This window comes from Bufo gargarizans, chromosome 10 (genome assembly GCF_014858855.1).
Source record: "Bufo gargarizans isolate SCDJY-AF-19 chromosome 10, ASM1485885v1, whole genome shotgun sequence".
NCBI lineage: Eukaryota > Metazoa > Chordata > Amphibia > Anura > Bufonidae > Bufo > Bufo gargarizans.
In genome coordinates, this window is record NC_058089.1 from 16691948 (window position 1) to 16706921 (window position 14974).

At 48.4% G+C, this 14974-nt stretch overlaps 1 protein-coding gene across 1 annotated transcript in view; it reads right to left on the reverse strand.

Annotated features, from left to right (window-relative positions):
- Positions 1-13587, reverse strand: part of CAPRIN1 (cell cycle associated protein 1) — a 29104-nt gene extending 15517 nt beyond the window's left edge. Inside the window, exons 1-4 of the mRNA XM_044270307.1 lie at positions 13433-13587; positions 11298-11438; positions 1482-1544; positions 263-349 (exon numbers count right to left, since the gene is read on the reverse strand). Of these exons, the coding sequence (XP_044126242.1) occupies positions 263-349; positions 1482-1544; positions 11298-11438 (291 nt within the window). The 5' untranslated portion in view covers positions 13433-13587. The remainder of the gene's footprint in view (positions 1-262; positions 350-1481; positions 1545-11297; positions 11439-13432) is intronic.
- Positions 13588-14974: the final 1387 nt, after the last annotated feature.

The following is a 14974-nucleotide window of genomic DNA, read 5'->3' on the forward strand; positions in this document are numbered from 1 at the left end:
AAACTTAGAGTCATTTCACACCACAAAGACTGGAACGCAAGCCAGCCACCTCCCTGCATAAGGAAGCGTGGCGGTGCATGGAAATATGGTTTTGATTTACAAAAAATTATTTTATCAGGACAAGTAGATTGTCATGAGGGACAAGTAGATCGAGCCCCTGCTTTAGTCCTTCGACAAGTAGTTTTTTTTATATTTCCACACCCCTGTCAAGACTGGTAGACAGTGATGGTGGGGAAAAGGGTGGTGAACGGTCATTACTTACATCTTGTCCCAAAGACATGAAACTTCTTTGAAGTTCACGAGCAAATTCCATGTTTGTTACAACCTCTTGATATTTCGCCACCGCATCCTAAAAAATAAATAAAAATATTTAAAGGCAAACTCTGCTCAAATGACATTTCACAATATTCAGTTGCTCAGCTGCAGACAGGCGAGTGTTATGCAAGCAGGCTGTAAGCGTATTACAGTCTAATACACTTACAGCCAATGCATCACAATACAGAAGTATTGTCATGCATTGTAAAGGGGATCAGACCCCCAAAAGTTAAAGTCCCAGAGTGAGACAAAAAAAATAAAGTGAAAAGGTTAAAAATAAAGTTTTCAACCTCTCAGGTGAACACAGTAAAACAAAAAAAACTCTCAGACTATGGAGACACTTAAAAGGGGTTATGCACTTTGTTTTAACTGATTATCTATCCAGAGGATAGATCATCAGCTTCTGATCGGCGGGTATTCTCATCTTAGACAATGGGGGCATATCCTAGCGGTATGCCCGCATTGTCTTATAGGTGCGGGTCCCACCGCTGGGACCCGCACCTATATTGAAAACGGAGCGGGGAGCGCTGTTGCTGGAGGACCCCAGATTTCCCTGGGTCCGTCCACCACTAAGCGCTAATCCACACCTCTCCCATAGAAGTGAATGGGAGCGTGCCGCGCATGCTCCCATTCATTTCTATGGGGCAGACGGCAATGGTCGAGCCAGCGCCTGGCTATTTTTTTGGTGGCCCCATAGAAATAAATGGAGGGCGGCTGCACATGCGCAGTGCACTCTCCACTTTTGGGGCTCTGTTCTTGATATAGGTGCGGGTCCCACCTAGCGATATGCCCCCATTGTCAGAGGTGAGAAAACCCCTTTAAGCAGTCGATTAGATCCAGGTTAGCCACATACAGAATAAAGCTGCATTCAGAAAATCGTACTGGCATAGCGATCGCTCCTCCCCACACTGCAGAGATCGCTGCGTGCAATAGCAGTGGTCTCCACCGCTAGCGAGCAGGCAATTGCTGGGAGGGAACGCTTCCTTCCCAACAATCGTCTGCCACATCGGTCTGTGTGAACACAGCCTTAACAGACATCTTAGAATTGCAGCCATAACTCAAAGCTGATGCAAAGTGAATACCAGCTAGCATTATTTAAAAAAAAAAACAAATAAAAAATAAATTACCAAGCATTAACATGAAAAATAGCCTAGTTCTGTCCTTACCAGTTGGTCCTGATTCAGCCGCTCTCCTTTGCTCATTCGGTCCTGGTAGTCATCCAACTTGCCCTGCAAGACATTATGTACAATTATGGCGGCTGCACAGTAGAGACTTTTAATCAGTGCAGTTAATAAGTGTTCCGTCCAGGCAGGTTTAACCCCAGCTGAGTAACATATGGACTTAAAGGGAACCTGTTACCAGGATTTTGTGTATAGAGCCGAGGACATGGGCTGCTAGCACATCCGCAATACCCAGTCGCCATAGCTCTGTGTGCTTTTATTGTATAAAATTTTTTATTTTTTTTTAAAACATTTAATACATATGCAAATTAGGGCTCTTTCACACTTGCGTTCTTGTCTTCCGGCATAGAGTTCCGTCGTCGGGGCTCTATGCCGGAAGAATCCTGATCAGGATTATCGTAATGCATTCTGAATGGAGTGAAATCCGTTCAGGATGCATCAGGATGTCTTCAGTTCCGGAACGGAACGTTTTTTGGCCGGAGAAAATACCGCAGCATGCTGCGCTTTTTGCTCCGGCCAAAAATCCTGAACACTTGCCGCAAGGCCGGATACGGAATTAATGCCCATTGAAAGGCATTGATCCGGATCCGGCCTTAAGCTAAACATCGTTTAGGCGCATTGCTGGATACGACGTTTAGCTTTTTCTCAATGGTTACCATGGCTGCCGGGACGCTAAAGTCCTGTTTGCCATGGTAAAGTGTAGTGGGGAGCGGGGGAGCAGCATGCTTACCGTCCGTGCGGCTCCCGGGGCACTCCAGAGTGACGTCAGGGCGCCCCAGGCGCATGGATGACGTGATCGCATGGCACGTCATCCATGCGCATGGGGCGCTCTGACGTCATTCTGGAGCGCCCCGGGAGCCGCGCGGACTGTAAGTATGCCGCTCCCCCGCTCCTACTATGGCAACCAGGACTTTAATAGCGTCCTGGCTGCCATAGTAACACTGAAAGCATTTTGAAGACGGATCCGTCTTCAAATGCTTTCAGTACACTTGCGTTTTTCCGGATCCGGCGTGTACCTCCGGCAAGTGGAGTACACGCCGGATCCGGACAACGCAAGTGTGAAAGAGGCCTTAACCTGAGATGAGTCCAGCATGAAGGAGCCCAGTACCGCCCCGCATCCTCACAATCTTCTCCTTTCTCTCAGACGTCAGAAAGCTAGAGCGCCGTAATCTCACGATGCTCAGGCTAGCGCATGTGCAGTGTCCTCATAGTGTTCCTTCCCTGTGCTAGCTTTCTGACGTCGGGGAGCAAGGAGGAGATTCTGAGGATGCCGGGCGGTGCTCGGATCATCTCAGGTACAGGACTCATCTCTGGTTAATTTGCATACGTATCAAATCGTTTTTTTTTACACAATAAAAGCACACAGAGCTATGGGGACTGGATATTGCGGATGTGCTAGCGGCCATCTAGCAACCCATGTCCTCAGCTCTATACACAAAATCCAGGTTACAGGTTGCCTTTAAATAAAGACGCAACACATTTTGAACATCCCCAAAATTTAGATACAGATTTTCAGCGTTTATTTCAAAGCTTGCATTTCATTTTCCTTCTTTTTAAACGAAAAATTTATAAAACCGGACTTTGAAATGCCGACATGAGCTATTGAAATGGGAGCTGCACTGCAGTACCCCGGTCTGGCCACTACACAGTGAACGGCACCATCTGCTCTGTTTAAAATTAAAGGGACTCTGTCATCAGTTTCTAACCCCCACTTTTAAAAATATTGTTCTGTCCATGGAGCCCTTGTGATTACTAAGGTGTTGTTATAAGCTAAATCTGCTGGCTCGTTTTGATAAAAAAACGTTTTATCTAACCTGTCAGTCATATAGTTAAGGTGCCCAGAGCGTTTCTCATGGCCTGAAGATGCCGCCCGCCGCCGTTGGTGCCCAGCTCCTCCTCTGCTCTCGTCAGCACCGCCTGAAAATCATGAGATACGCCTCCGGCTCTCCCTCACTCCCCCCTCCTTCTTTTCTAAGATCCCGCGCGTGCGGCAGTGTTCGCGTTATCGGGAGGTTGAGCGAAGTGCTCGCGCATGCGCACTTCGCTCAATGAGGCTGAACCGAAAAGTCCGCACGGGCGCATCAGGCACAGGCCTGTGCGCACGCGCGGGATCTTAGAAAAGAAGGAGGGGGGAGTGAGGGAGAGCCGGAGGCGTATCTCATGATTTTCAGGCGGTGCTGACGAGAGCAGAGGAGGAGCTGGGCACCAACGGCGGCGGCGGCATCTTCAGGCCATGAGAAACGCCCTGGGCACCTTATCTACATGACTGACAGGTTAGATAAAACGTTTTTTTATCAAAACGAGCCAGCAGATTTAGCTTATAACAACACCTTAGTAATCACAAGGGCTCCATGGACAGAACAATATTTTTAAAAGTGGGGGTTAGAAACTGGTGACAGAGTCCCTTTAAGCATACCGTAGGGTCGGTGCCGCAAAATACATCCATGTCTTTCTTGTGGAAATTGGGTGCTCCAGTTTGATTGACATTTCCTAAGATCGCTGCGCTACAACAATGATACAGGGGAAACCGCTGGCACTGAACAGAGCAGCCCCGCCCACGGTGCACCGTAAACCTTATTTGCATAAAACAAGGTGCCTTCCTTAATTTTGGAGGTGACAGACTGTGTTTAAAGCCAGTTATGAAATGTATAAGTCTACATACAAAGGCTCACCTTGAGGTTACGGACGCTGAGTCATGAAAAGTCACGACCCGATTAAAAAAAAAAAGATTCTCACAATCCGCGATGCTAATATCTATGCAATACCAAAAGACCGAAAACTACTCAGATTTAATTTTCAGACTTCAGGACAAATTACGATGGAACAAGTTGTGAACAATTCACTCCAATGTCTGAGATCAGCCTCAATGTAATCGTTCTTCCAGCTCTTCAGAGCAGGGCACGCCCTAGCACACAACCCTACTGAACTCTTCATTCCCTGCCGATCCAGCGCAACTTCTCAACGTGAACGCTGCAGCCACAGAAGTCAGGTGCCGCACTGGAGCAGCAGGTAAGACATGTTTAGAAACCCACAAGGGGGTAGCAAGTAATGAAAATTGCATAAGGCAAGTTATAGGGTCTGCACTGGAGCAGAAGCGAATTTTCCGAATAATTATTATACCCATTTTTCTCCCAGGTGCAGGGCTGTGGAGTCGGTAGATAAATGCTCCGACTCCTCCGTTTTTTGTACTTCCGACTCCGACTCCCCGACTCCTCTGTATTTAATATGCAAATGTATTTTATACATTCCTTGAAGGAAAGAAAGAAAGAAGTTCTTCTAAGCTCTTCTAGCACAGAGAGGTAGTTGGGCAGAAGCTGCTGCCTTCTCCTTTGTGTGCTGATCTTCTGCTGAAGACAGGGCAGTGGGAGGATCCAAGAAGGGACATTTATTTTAAAACATGATTTCCCTAGAAGAATCCCATAGTCATGTTTAAAGTTTAAGATAACATTCTGAGTTTACACGTTTTATAGCCTTAGCTGAATGACAGCAGTTTTTCCAATGGTTTACAGCAGGGATGTCAAACTCGTGGCCCTCCAGCTGTTGCAAAACTACAACTCCCATCATGCCTGGGCATACTACAGCTATCAGGGAATGATAGGAGTTGTAGTTTTGCAACATCTGGAGGGCCATGAGTTTGACATCCATGGTTTACAGCTTCAGTCTTGAACTATTGACCCTCCACTTATACAAGTGTCTCTAGTCCTGCAAAACACATATTTACTTAATCCCTTATCAGTGAGAGGCGAGGCTAACCATGGGCATTGTGTTCCCTGTAACATCAGAACACAACACAATGCAAAGTATATGTATTGCCACTCCTAATTGTGCATTGCGTGCCATATAGTGAAGCATATGAAAAGCATGCTTCTTCACATCACTGAACGCGTTTGTTTTGCGGTTACGTGAGGCACTGCATGCATTGGCCTTTATTCTTACAGTAGAGAAGTCATTAATTATAACTGTTTATGAATTCGGACATTTAAACTTGCTTTTTTATTTTTTTATTCCAATTTAAATTTAGTAGGAGTCGGAGTCGGAGTCTGTTCATTTTTTGCCGACTCCGACTCCAGGTACCCAAAATTGACTCCGACTCCTCGACTCCGACTCCACAGCCCTGCCCAGGTGTCCTGAACAAACTCTTTGAAGGGGTTTTCAGGATTTTCATATTGATCGGCACCCCCACCAATCGTGTTCTCAAAAACCAGCGACGTCACATTCATGGGTCACATGGCCAAGGTGCAGCATTCAAGTGTACAGGGCTGAGCTGCAATACCAATCGCCCGCCGGCCAGCGCGCTGCACTGGATCTGGACACATCGTCAGGTCATAGTGCACGTAAGCACGCACTATGACCCAACGCTATGTGACGTCAGGATCCAGTGCAGCGCGCAGAGAAGAATATGGAGGAGCTGTGGAGCGGCCCCCCCTACAGGAAAGGTAAGTATTTTATTGCACTGAAGGGGGAGAGCGGAGCTGACGGCACTGGGGAAACTGATGCCCTTGGGCTGATCGCACAGGGGGGAACGAAGCTTGTTGGGGACTGATGGTAGGGGGTCTGAGTTTTTATAAACGAAAACAGTCTATTAATTATTTTTTTCTTATTAGATTACTCGATTAATCGTAAAAAATAAAAATATATAGAATACTGGCTTAGGGCTCAGGCACACAACAGTATTTTGCGTTCAGTATACTGACCGTTTTTGTAGTTCAGTATGCGGTACATATACTGAACCCTTCATTTCAATGGTTCAGCAAAAAAAAAAAAAAAAAAAAAAAAAAAAAAAAAAGGGCGTTTCCGCGTGCATTCCGTTTTCCGTATTTCTGTACCGTGAAAATGTCCGCAAATCACTGTGCTTGGCTCCATTCAAGTCAATGGGTCCACAAAAAAATAAATAAAAATGCATCCGTATGTCTTCCGTATCCGCGCCGTTTTTGCGGAACCATCTATTGAAAATGTTATACCCAGCCTATTTTTTTCTATGTAATTACAGTATACTGTATATGCCATACAGAAAAACGGAAACAAACAATTTTTTTTAAAAAAATTACGGATCCGTGAGAACCAGACTGCAAAACACTGAAAAAGCCATACGGTCGAGTGCATGAGCCCTTACTGAAATAATAGTTTACTGCAGCCCTAGCGTGCACCCATTTTACTCTTCAGTACGCAGGCACCAGGCCAAGTAATGTACGCCACGAGTTATGCATCTTCAACATGGCAGCCAATGGCCAACATGTCACTGCGCTGCACACACAGATTTTATAGCCTAGTCTAAATACACAAATTAAAAGTTAGCAGAACGCGTCATTCACCCATAATGCAGGATGCTGCTATGTTTGAGGTTATGCTGCCCCCCCCCCCCCTAACCTGTTAAAGGGAACCTGTCACCGGGATTTTGTGTATAGAGCTGAGGACATGGGTTGCTAGATGGCCACTAGCACATCCGCAATACCCATTCCCCATAGCTCTGTGTGCTTTCATTGTGTAAGAAAAAATGATTTGATACATATGCAAATTAACATAAGTCATATCTTACTTGTGTGACCAGAGAAGAGTCATATTTTCAAGCTCCGACTCATCATAGGTTAATTTGCATATGTATTAAATCGTTGTTGTTTTTTTACACAATAAAAGCACACAGAGCTATGGGGACTGGGTATTGCAGATGTGCTAGTGGCCATCTAGCAGCCCATGTCCTCAGCTCTATACCCAAAATCCAGGTGACTGGTTCCCTTTAAAGTGGTCGCCTTATCAAAACTGGCCTCCTAGAAACCCATCAGAACCCCTGCAGCACGGAGTGCACACAGCTGAAGCCTGTATATTGCGGTCCGCAGCACGAGCCCTTACGTTCGTGTGAATGAGCCCTAACGCAGGCAGATTGGGCAGCTAACCCGGCAATGGATATTTCTGGTACACGAGGACCTTCCCCAACGGCGCCTGCGTGCGGCCGTGAAGCTCATGTGGCGGTTGCTGCATCTGCTACTTGCGGATTATGACGCCGATTTGCCCCCAGACATCGTTCTGTGCATTGGAAATAATATATGCGCCACAGTTTAATTTCCGAGATTTTTTTAAAATCTTTTATACTGAGCTGGCGCTGTATTAGGTGCAAAACTCCACGCGTACCATGCACCGTGTGCATGTGGCCTTGGTTCGCCAGTCAACATGGCGGCTGTCGCTAGGGGCCTCCTGGGCACCAATATGGCGGCCTGCACCGGGGGCTCCTGGCTGCCTTCGATTGGGGAGAGGAGTGGGTGAATTTAGGGCATACAAAAAACACAAAGCCATGAAGTTCATGCATTCCTACACGTTTTACTAACTAAAATAAAGCTTATAAAAAATATTTAAAAAAAAAAAAAAAAAAAAAAAAAGAAAGCATCATCGCATATACGGAGGTGAGGCGACTGCAGGATTCTCATCTCCTTCAGGGACACAATGGCCGCAGAATGCGGGGACCAGAAACGTTATGGCTTCCTGTACCAGAGCCCACACCGCGGCAGTCGGCGCAGGGCATGCTGGGACTTGTAGTCCGCCAGCAGAGGGCTCCCGTGATGAGGAGACGTCACCTCCTCTCCGGACGGGACACAATGAGGAGGCCGCCTCCCCTCCCCCACCCTCCGCGCCTCACACTGGGAGCCGCCATGTTTGCCCGCGGCCTAGTCCATGTGCGGCGCCGAGCCGGGACCTGCCCGACACAAAGCGCAGCTCCGCACCGCCGGCATGCGACACACGTGCGGCCTGCATTATACCGGGGCCTAGTGACCTCGGCCGTCACGGGTGTGTAATAGAAGTCTCAGCAAGCCAGGACGATGGCCGCTGTCTGACCGGGCATGCTGGTAGTTGTAGTTCCACAGGCAGCCCACCACAACCTCACAAGACTGGTTCCTCCTAATAGGGCTCTGCTCACAAGGCGCATTTTAGCTGCGGATTACGTGCTGAAACTGACCGTCCGCGCGGCTGCGGATTATTTCCGCGTGGGATTTAGGACTGCGAACGCCATGGGGTTCCTATTAATTTGGAATTATGCACCAAAAATCCACCTGGTATATCCAACCTCCATTGCTTGCAGGGGAGCGGCGCAGAGAAAGGATGCGTTCTCGCTTGGCGCAGGCACAGCCCTCCTTTCGAAAGCTGGGGAGACGGCAGAACCCGTCAAGTTCTGCCATGTAAACATTCCCCCCCCCCCCCCTCCCTCCATAAATTCGGCTCTAAATACAGGATCCAGCCAGGAACTGGTTAACTGCCACCGCAAACTGCGTTAGTGCCAGTGACCAGACGCCTCTTATAATCAGGTTTTTGTGTATGCAGTTGGAGGATCTCAAGTCCACTACATTCAGACGAAGGCCCGCCGAAACACGCGCCACCCCAGAGGGGACACACAAGGGGCATATAGACTGTTCATTGTATGTAGGAGATTCTTATACGCACTTGGTTTCACGTATGAATTGTGTTATTATATTTATATATTTCATGCGGGCTGGTAATTTGGATGTGTATATATATACCCCAATAAAAAAGGTGCAGCCCGAACGCGTACACCTCCACGAGCCCGGAGCCCATGTAAAGGGGTATTCACACGCTCATCTAGACCGGAGGCAGCGGCATGGATGGGGCAGTCTCGCGGGGGGGGGGGGGTTGTACATCCCTAATAGGGGTCTGGGCACAACAAGAACCCAAAATGCAGGAGTCAGGGGCAGCAGTCGTTCCACCTCTGCAGTGCAGAATCCCCCCCTAGGGGGGTCTAGCATGTCACATCCGCAGAGGAACGACATCTACGGCTCTGAGTTGAGCCTTTTATCCACGAGGAGCCATAACAGACCACGGAGAAGTCAAGTTCACAGCCAAATAAATGTAGCCATGGTCTGCAGACGCTGCACCCAGTGTGTCCAGGGGTCCCCCCTCCCAACGCACAAGCCGTTCTGGGTCGATGCCAGCAGACCAGAAAGCCCAGTAATGATACAGCCACAGGTGACTGGTCCACTGCATAAGAAATAATAATGAAATGCGCCAGTATTGCAGCAGGGATTGCAGTGGGTGTTCGTGGCCTTCAGCCTCCACATCTCAAAGACTTAAAGCCACGGATAAAACCCACAGCAGCGCCGGTAGGACGAGCTTTCTGAAAGCACATCCGCTCGGCTTCTACTCTGCTGGAGAATTTTTGTATGCAAACCGGCAGCTCCACGTCACTCGCAGCCGTACCCCCAACAGTGAACGGGGCGAGGACAGACGCCTGGCGGGTGCGCTTGTTTTTCCTGCACGTCGTATGTGCAAACACATGAACACCGAAACTGGCAGAACACGACTGGGCTGGGGGCAGGGCACATGTACCCCGACCTACTGTAATCTCCAACCGGTGGCAAGACTACAACCCCCAGCGTGCCCCGAGAGCTTCACAGGATGAAGACCACTGTTCTGCGGAGTAGAAAGAAGCAGAGCAATGCATAGGGAGGGGCTGTCCGAGACCAAAGGGCGCCATTACATGTTCACAACAGAGGCCGCACACAGATTACCCATAATTGCCGCGCTGCGCCTGTACTTGCCACATGAAACGGCGGCTGCAAATTCTGCCCTTTCAAGGATCAGCCATAGACAGCTCCATGATAAACACAAGCCATGAGGCTCATGTGAACAGAGCCCAATACAGACCCTAAATGTGGCAGTAAGTGGAGTAAAGGGGATGTCGATTGCTCTGTTGGGTCCCCTGGATGCAAGTTTCCTGTTTGACCCCTCTGCAGCGAATCGCTGGCTGCAGTGGTGACCAGCCCCCCTTGTGTCATGACAAATGGTCACGTCACACATGGGGGGCGGGCGGTGCGGCTGATTGGCTGCTGCAGCAAACTGAGTTTACATCCAGGGAGTAGAGGAACGAAGATGCCAGAGCGTAGAAGCATGCTCCCCTTCACAGGTCTTTCAAGAGTATTCACTATAGGCCAGGGATGCTCAACCTGCAGCCCTCCAGCTGTTGCAAAACTACAACTCCCAGCATGCCCTAAATAGCTGTAGGCTGTCCAGGCATGCTGGAGGTTGTAGTTTTGCAACAGCTGGAGGGCGCAGGTTGGGCATCCCTGCTAAAGGCAACTGTGCCGGCATATGCAAAAAGCTTGGTTTCATCTCAGCCAAGACTCCTAAAGAAACTAAGCCCAGTGCAGATTTGGTAAGGTGTTTGCATGTGCCAAGAACCAGGACTAAATATCTCGCATCTACAATGTACATGAGGGCAGCAAAAGCCTTGTACCATGGTGCAAGTATTCAACCCCCTAATGGGCAAATCCGCACCTGCAGCAGGCGGAGGAACGGTATACTGGAATTGCTGTATCCGGCATAGCCAGACACCGCCGGATCCCATTCACTATAATGAGGTCCGGCGCCTGGCTTTGCCAGATATGGAAACTTTGGTATTCCGCTCCCCTGCCGGAGGAGAACCCCGGATTGGCTGCTGCAGGTGTGAACTTACCCTTACCAGGGATTCCTTGTACAATCTCAGTGGATCCAATTCAAATCTGAAACTGATGAAAGAAACTTCAGAGGCTGGAAATGCGTCAAGTCACAAACAAGGTTCACATGCCAACACCACAGACAGGAAGACACATTTCCAAGGCCGGGGGAGGTTAGAGCCGCAGCAGCACATGCCAGGGATGCCATTACTACACCAAAAAAAAAAAAAAAAATACTTCTACAGCCAGCCATCACCCTGGCTGGTACTAGGCAGAGGGGGCACGACCCAACAAGAGCTCATGATTCAGCACCCAGCGCTGTGTGGGAGGCACGTCTACAGCCTTCATATCGTCAAAATATACAAACCTTCTTCTTTTCAAGGTTACGGATTTTCTTGTCAAGGACCACCAGGATCTGTTTCATGGCCTCACTCTGTATGCTTCCAGTACCAGTCGCCGCTGCCTCGCCGGAGCCCGGCACAGCCTTGCTGCTTGTGGCTGAGGGCATCTAAGAGAAGAGAAGACAAAACATATTAGCACCCTCCTTACCCAGGCAGCGCTACTTATCTCCCAACCAGGCCACCACACCCTTACAGCTGAGCTGACCCGATGTAGTAGACACTGTGCGCCTATAGCAATAACCGTTCACCCCAGAACAAAACCCTGGAACCAGCCTGCTTCATAATCTGCACTGGCATCAGAGACCGAGACGGCTGGTACGCTTTCGGGTGCTTTACTTGCCGTCTGATGCTCACTACATGCCGAATAATCTGAATTAAAGGGGTTGTCCACCATCACTTCACTAAACCTGCAAAGGGGGCACTTACCTGCTCCCTCCCCCCTGCAGTGGCACACTTTATCCCAATTCACTCTGAAAGTAGAGAAGCAGGGACAAGGACCAAGCAGCAGGATGCAAACTTCTGTCCACAGGCCTGGTGAAGTGTGGGGGAGGGCGCAGAAAGGCATCCAAAGATGGACGACCCCTTTAAAACCAATAACCCGACTACATACAAATATTAATATATATTTACTAAAAGCAGAGAATGTGGCTAAAAATAACCTTAACCCGGTAAGTCGCCACCGCTCCAGCACACCAGGTCTCCTTTTACATCCCTGCAGTGATGGCGTGCCGTACCTACACACGACCGCTGCAGCCAACACGCAACATGTCATCCCATGCCAGCAGGACCATGGCACAGACAGGGGATTTAACAGGTTTCTCCCCCCAACTTCCTTACTTTTAGTCATTTTTTAAAGGGGCTGTCCCAGCTTTTAATGATGATGACCTAGATAGGTCACCAATATCAGATCGGCGGCGGGGGGGGGGGGGGGGGGTCCGACAACTGGCACCCCCACTGATCAGCTGTATGAGGTGCCATCTCCCTTCCTGCCCTGCCATAGTCAGCAGCAGTGAGCTCCTCATAAGGCCTCATAAACATGACTATAGTTCTGGTCCGCATCCGAGCCGCAGTTTTGGCGGCTCGGATGAGGACCCATTCACTTTAAAGGGGCCGTAAAAGATGCAGACAGCACTCCGTGTGCTGTCCGCATCCGTTTCTTCGCAAAAAAAAAAAAAAAGAAAGAAAACATGTCCTATTCTTGTCCGTTTTGTAGACAAGAATAGGCATTTCTACAATGGGCCGCCCGTTCCGTTAATTGCAGAAGGCACATGGGCAGCTTCCATTTTTTGCAGATCCACGGTTGGCAGACGCAAAAAAAAACAAAACGTCACGGTCGTGTGCATATAGCCTAAGGCTGATGGACCCCCACCGTTCTGATATCGATGACCTATCCTGAGGATAGGTCATCAATATTAAAAGCTCAGAGAACCCCATTAAAGGGTCACTTAGTTTTCAAAAGACCTTACGTCAGAGACGTATCAAAAGCTTTGATCAGTGGGGGTCCGAGTGCTGAGACCCCCCCCCACAATCGTTAGAACGAGGAGAGAGAAGAGCTCACATTTCAACTCTCTATTGGGGGCCTCCGCAATCAGACACCCACCTATCAAGACTCAATAGATCTTCAATATATTTTTCAAAACTCAAAGACCCTTTAAATCACTTGAAAACGTAGAGAGAGAAAAAAATAAAAAAAGTTAAAGTAAAAAATATATATATTTTTTTCAACCTTCATGGTAAAGTTAATAAAAAAATGAAAGACCACTAAGATTTTATACAATAAAGTTTCTTTTACCCCACTGTAAAAAAAAAATATATATATATATATATTATTATCTCCCCCTTATAAAAGGTGGATAAGAAGGCAACGGAGCAGCCATCCACCATGGAGACAGGGGCTACTCTGAGGGTCAGCCATGTCCATGGAAAGGTCAGGGGTCAGTGCTCCCCAATAACGGACCAGCACCCCGGGTTGAGAGGAGGCTGTATCCATCCGCCTGCACAGAAAACAATCCCGACCCGGACCCTATTACCCCTCCACTATCAATAATCATTACGCCCGCTTCCGAGACCCGATGGTGCAGCCATCGCGCTCCCGCCCCACCTTTCAGGGTCTCCGCGGTGTGTCGGTCACGGGGCCTGAGCGCTGGTCGCGGTGTGAGGTTGAGAGAGGAGTCGCCGCCGCCACTGCCGCCTCACCGAGCTAATGAGGCCGAAAGACAGGAAGCGGAGGAATTTACACAGCTGGGGGCCTGATGCAGGCTGCCCGCCACGGTGCCTGAAGCGTAAGCCGCTTCTTTCCCGCAGTTCCTTGCGTTCCGACGAGCTCTGGAGATGCGCTCCGTTACCTCACGGTATTCGGTGTTCGCCTGCGATAGTCAAAAGAAGAATCAGGCGACACACAGTGAGCCTAAACGGACAATGGAGGGCAATGGGCAGGGTCGAGGACCACGGGGAGGGGAGGAGTTTAAAAGAGGCGGGCTTAGGCTAATACAGGGACATAAACCACGCCCTCTGGTTAAAGGGGCAGTGTTCATTGTTGTGTTTGTAGCAGAATGCAGGACTTTGCCTCCGTTTCCTCTTCCTGGTTCTGCGCTCCTTTCTCTTCCCAAAATGACTTCTAACCAAACGTATTATTTAAAGTTTATTACAGGCCAGAGACAGTAGTCAGTGTGCATTAGGCTATTTTCACACGGATCCGGTACTTACATTTTTTCTAAAGATCAAAAGTGAAACCAGCTCCAACTATATCGCGGTGCAGGCGCAGACTGGAAAACCAGATTCGGCGACGCGGCAACTTCCAGAACCCTGGGTACCGGATCCGGCATTAATACATCTCTATGGAAATTAACACCGGATCCGGCAAGTGCGGTATTGTTCCAGGATTTTGGCCGGAAAAAATACCGTACAAGGGACGGAACTGAAGACATCCTGATGCATACTGAACCGATTGCTTTCCCGGTATTGAGACCCTTCACCGCATTTCAATACCAGAAAAGAATAACGCTAGTGTGAAAGTACCCTTACCTCCATGTAAGATACAGGCCGGAGACAGTAGGCAATATGTGTCACCTCCATGTTAGATACAGGCCGGAGACAGTAGGCAATATGTGTCACCTCCATGTTATATACAGGCCGGAGACCGTAGGCAATATGCGTCACCTGCATGTTATATACAGGCCGGAGACCGTAGGCAATATGCGTCACCTGCATGTTATATACAGGCCGGAGACAGTAGGCAATATGCGTCACCTGCATGTTAGATACAGGCCGGAGACAGTAGGCCATATGTGTCACCTATACAAGTAATTAGAGAGGGCTCACCTATAAGTTCAAGAATGGAGATGGGTGCACCTACCAAAAAGGATTCACCCAATCCTCAAAAACAGTAATAAAATTAGGACAGAGAATGGTAGGGCACACCAATATTCGGTACCACACAGATGATTATACAAATGTTTTATTAGTGATATACACTGTTAAGTAAACTTGCATAAAATATAAAATATAACACTCCTAAAAATATTAGACTAAAATACATTCATTTACTAAGATACTAAAATACTAAAAGACCATTGAATACATTCAAACCCAATAAAATCAAGTAATATTGGATAGTTGCGTAATTTCATATATTTTTTATATT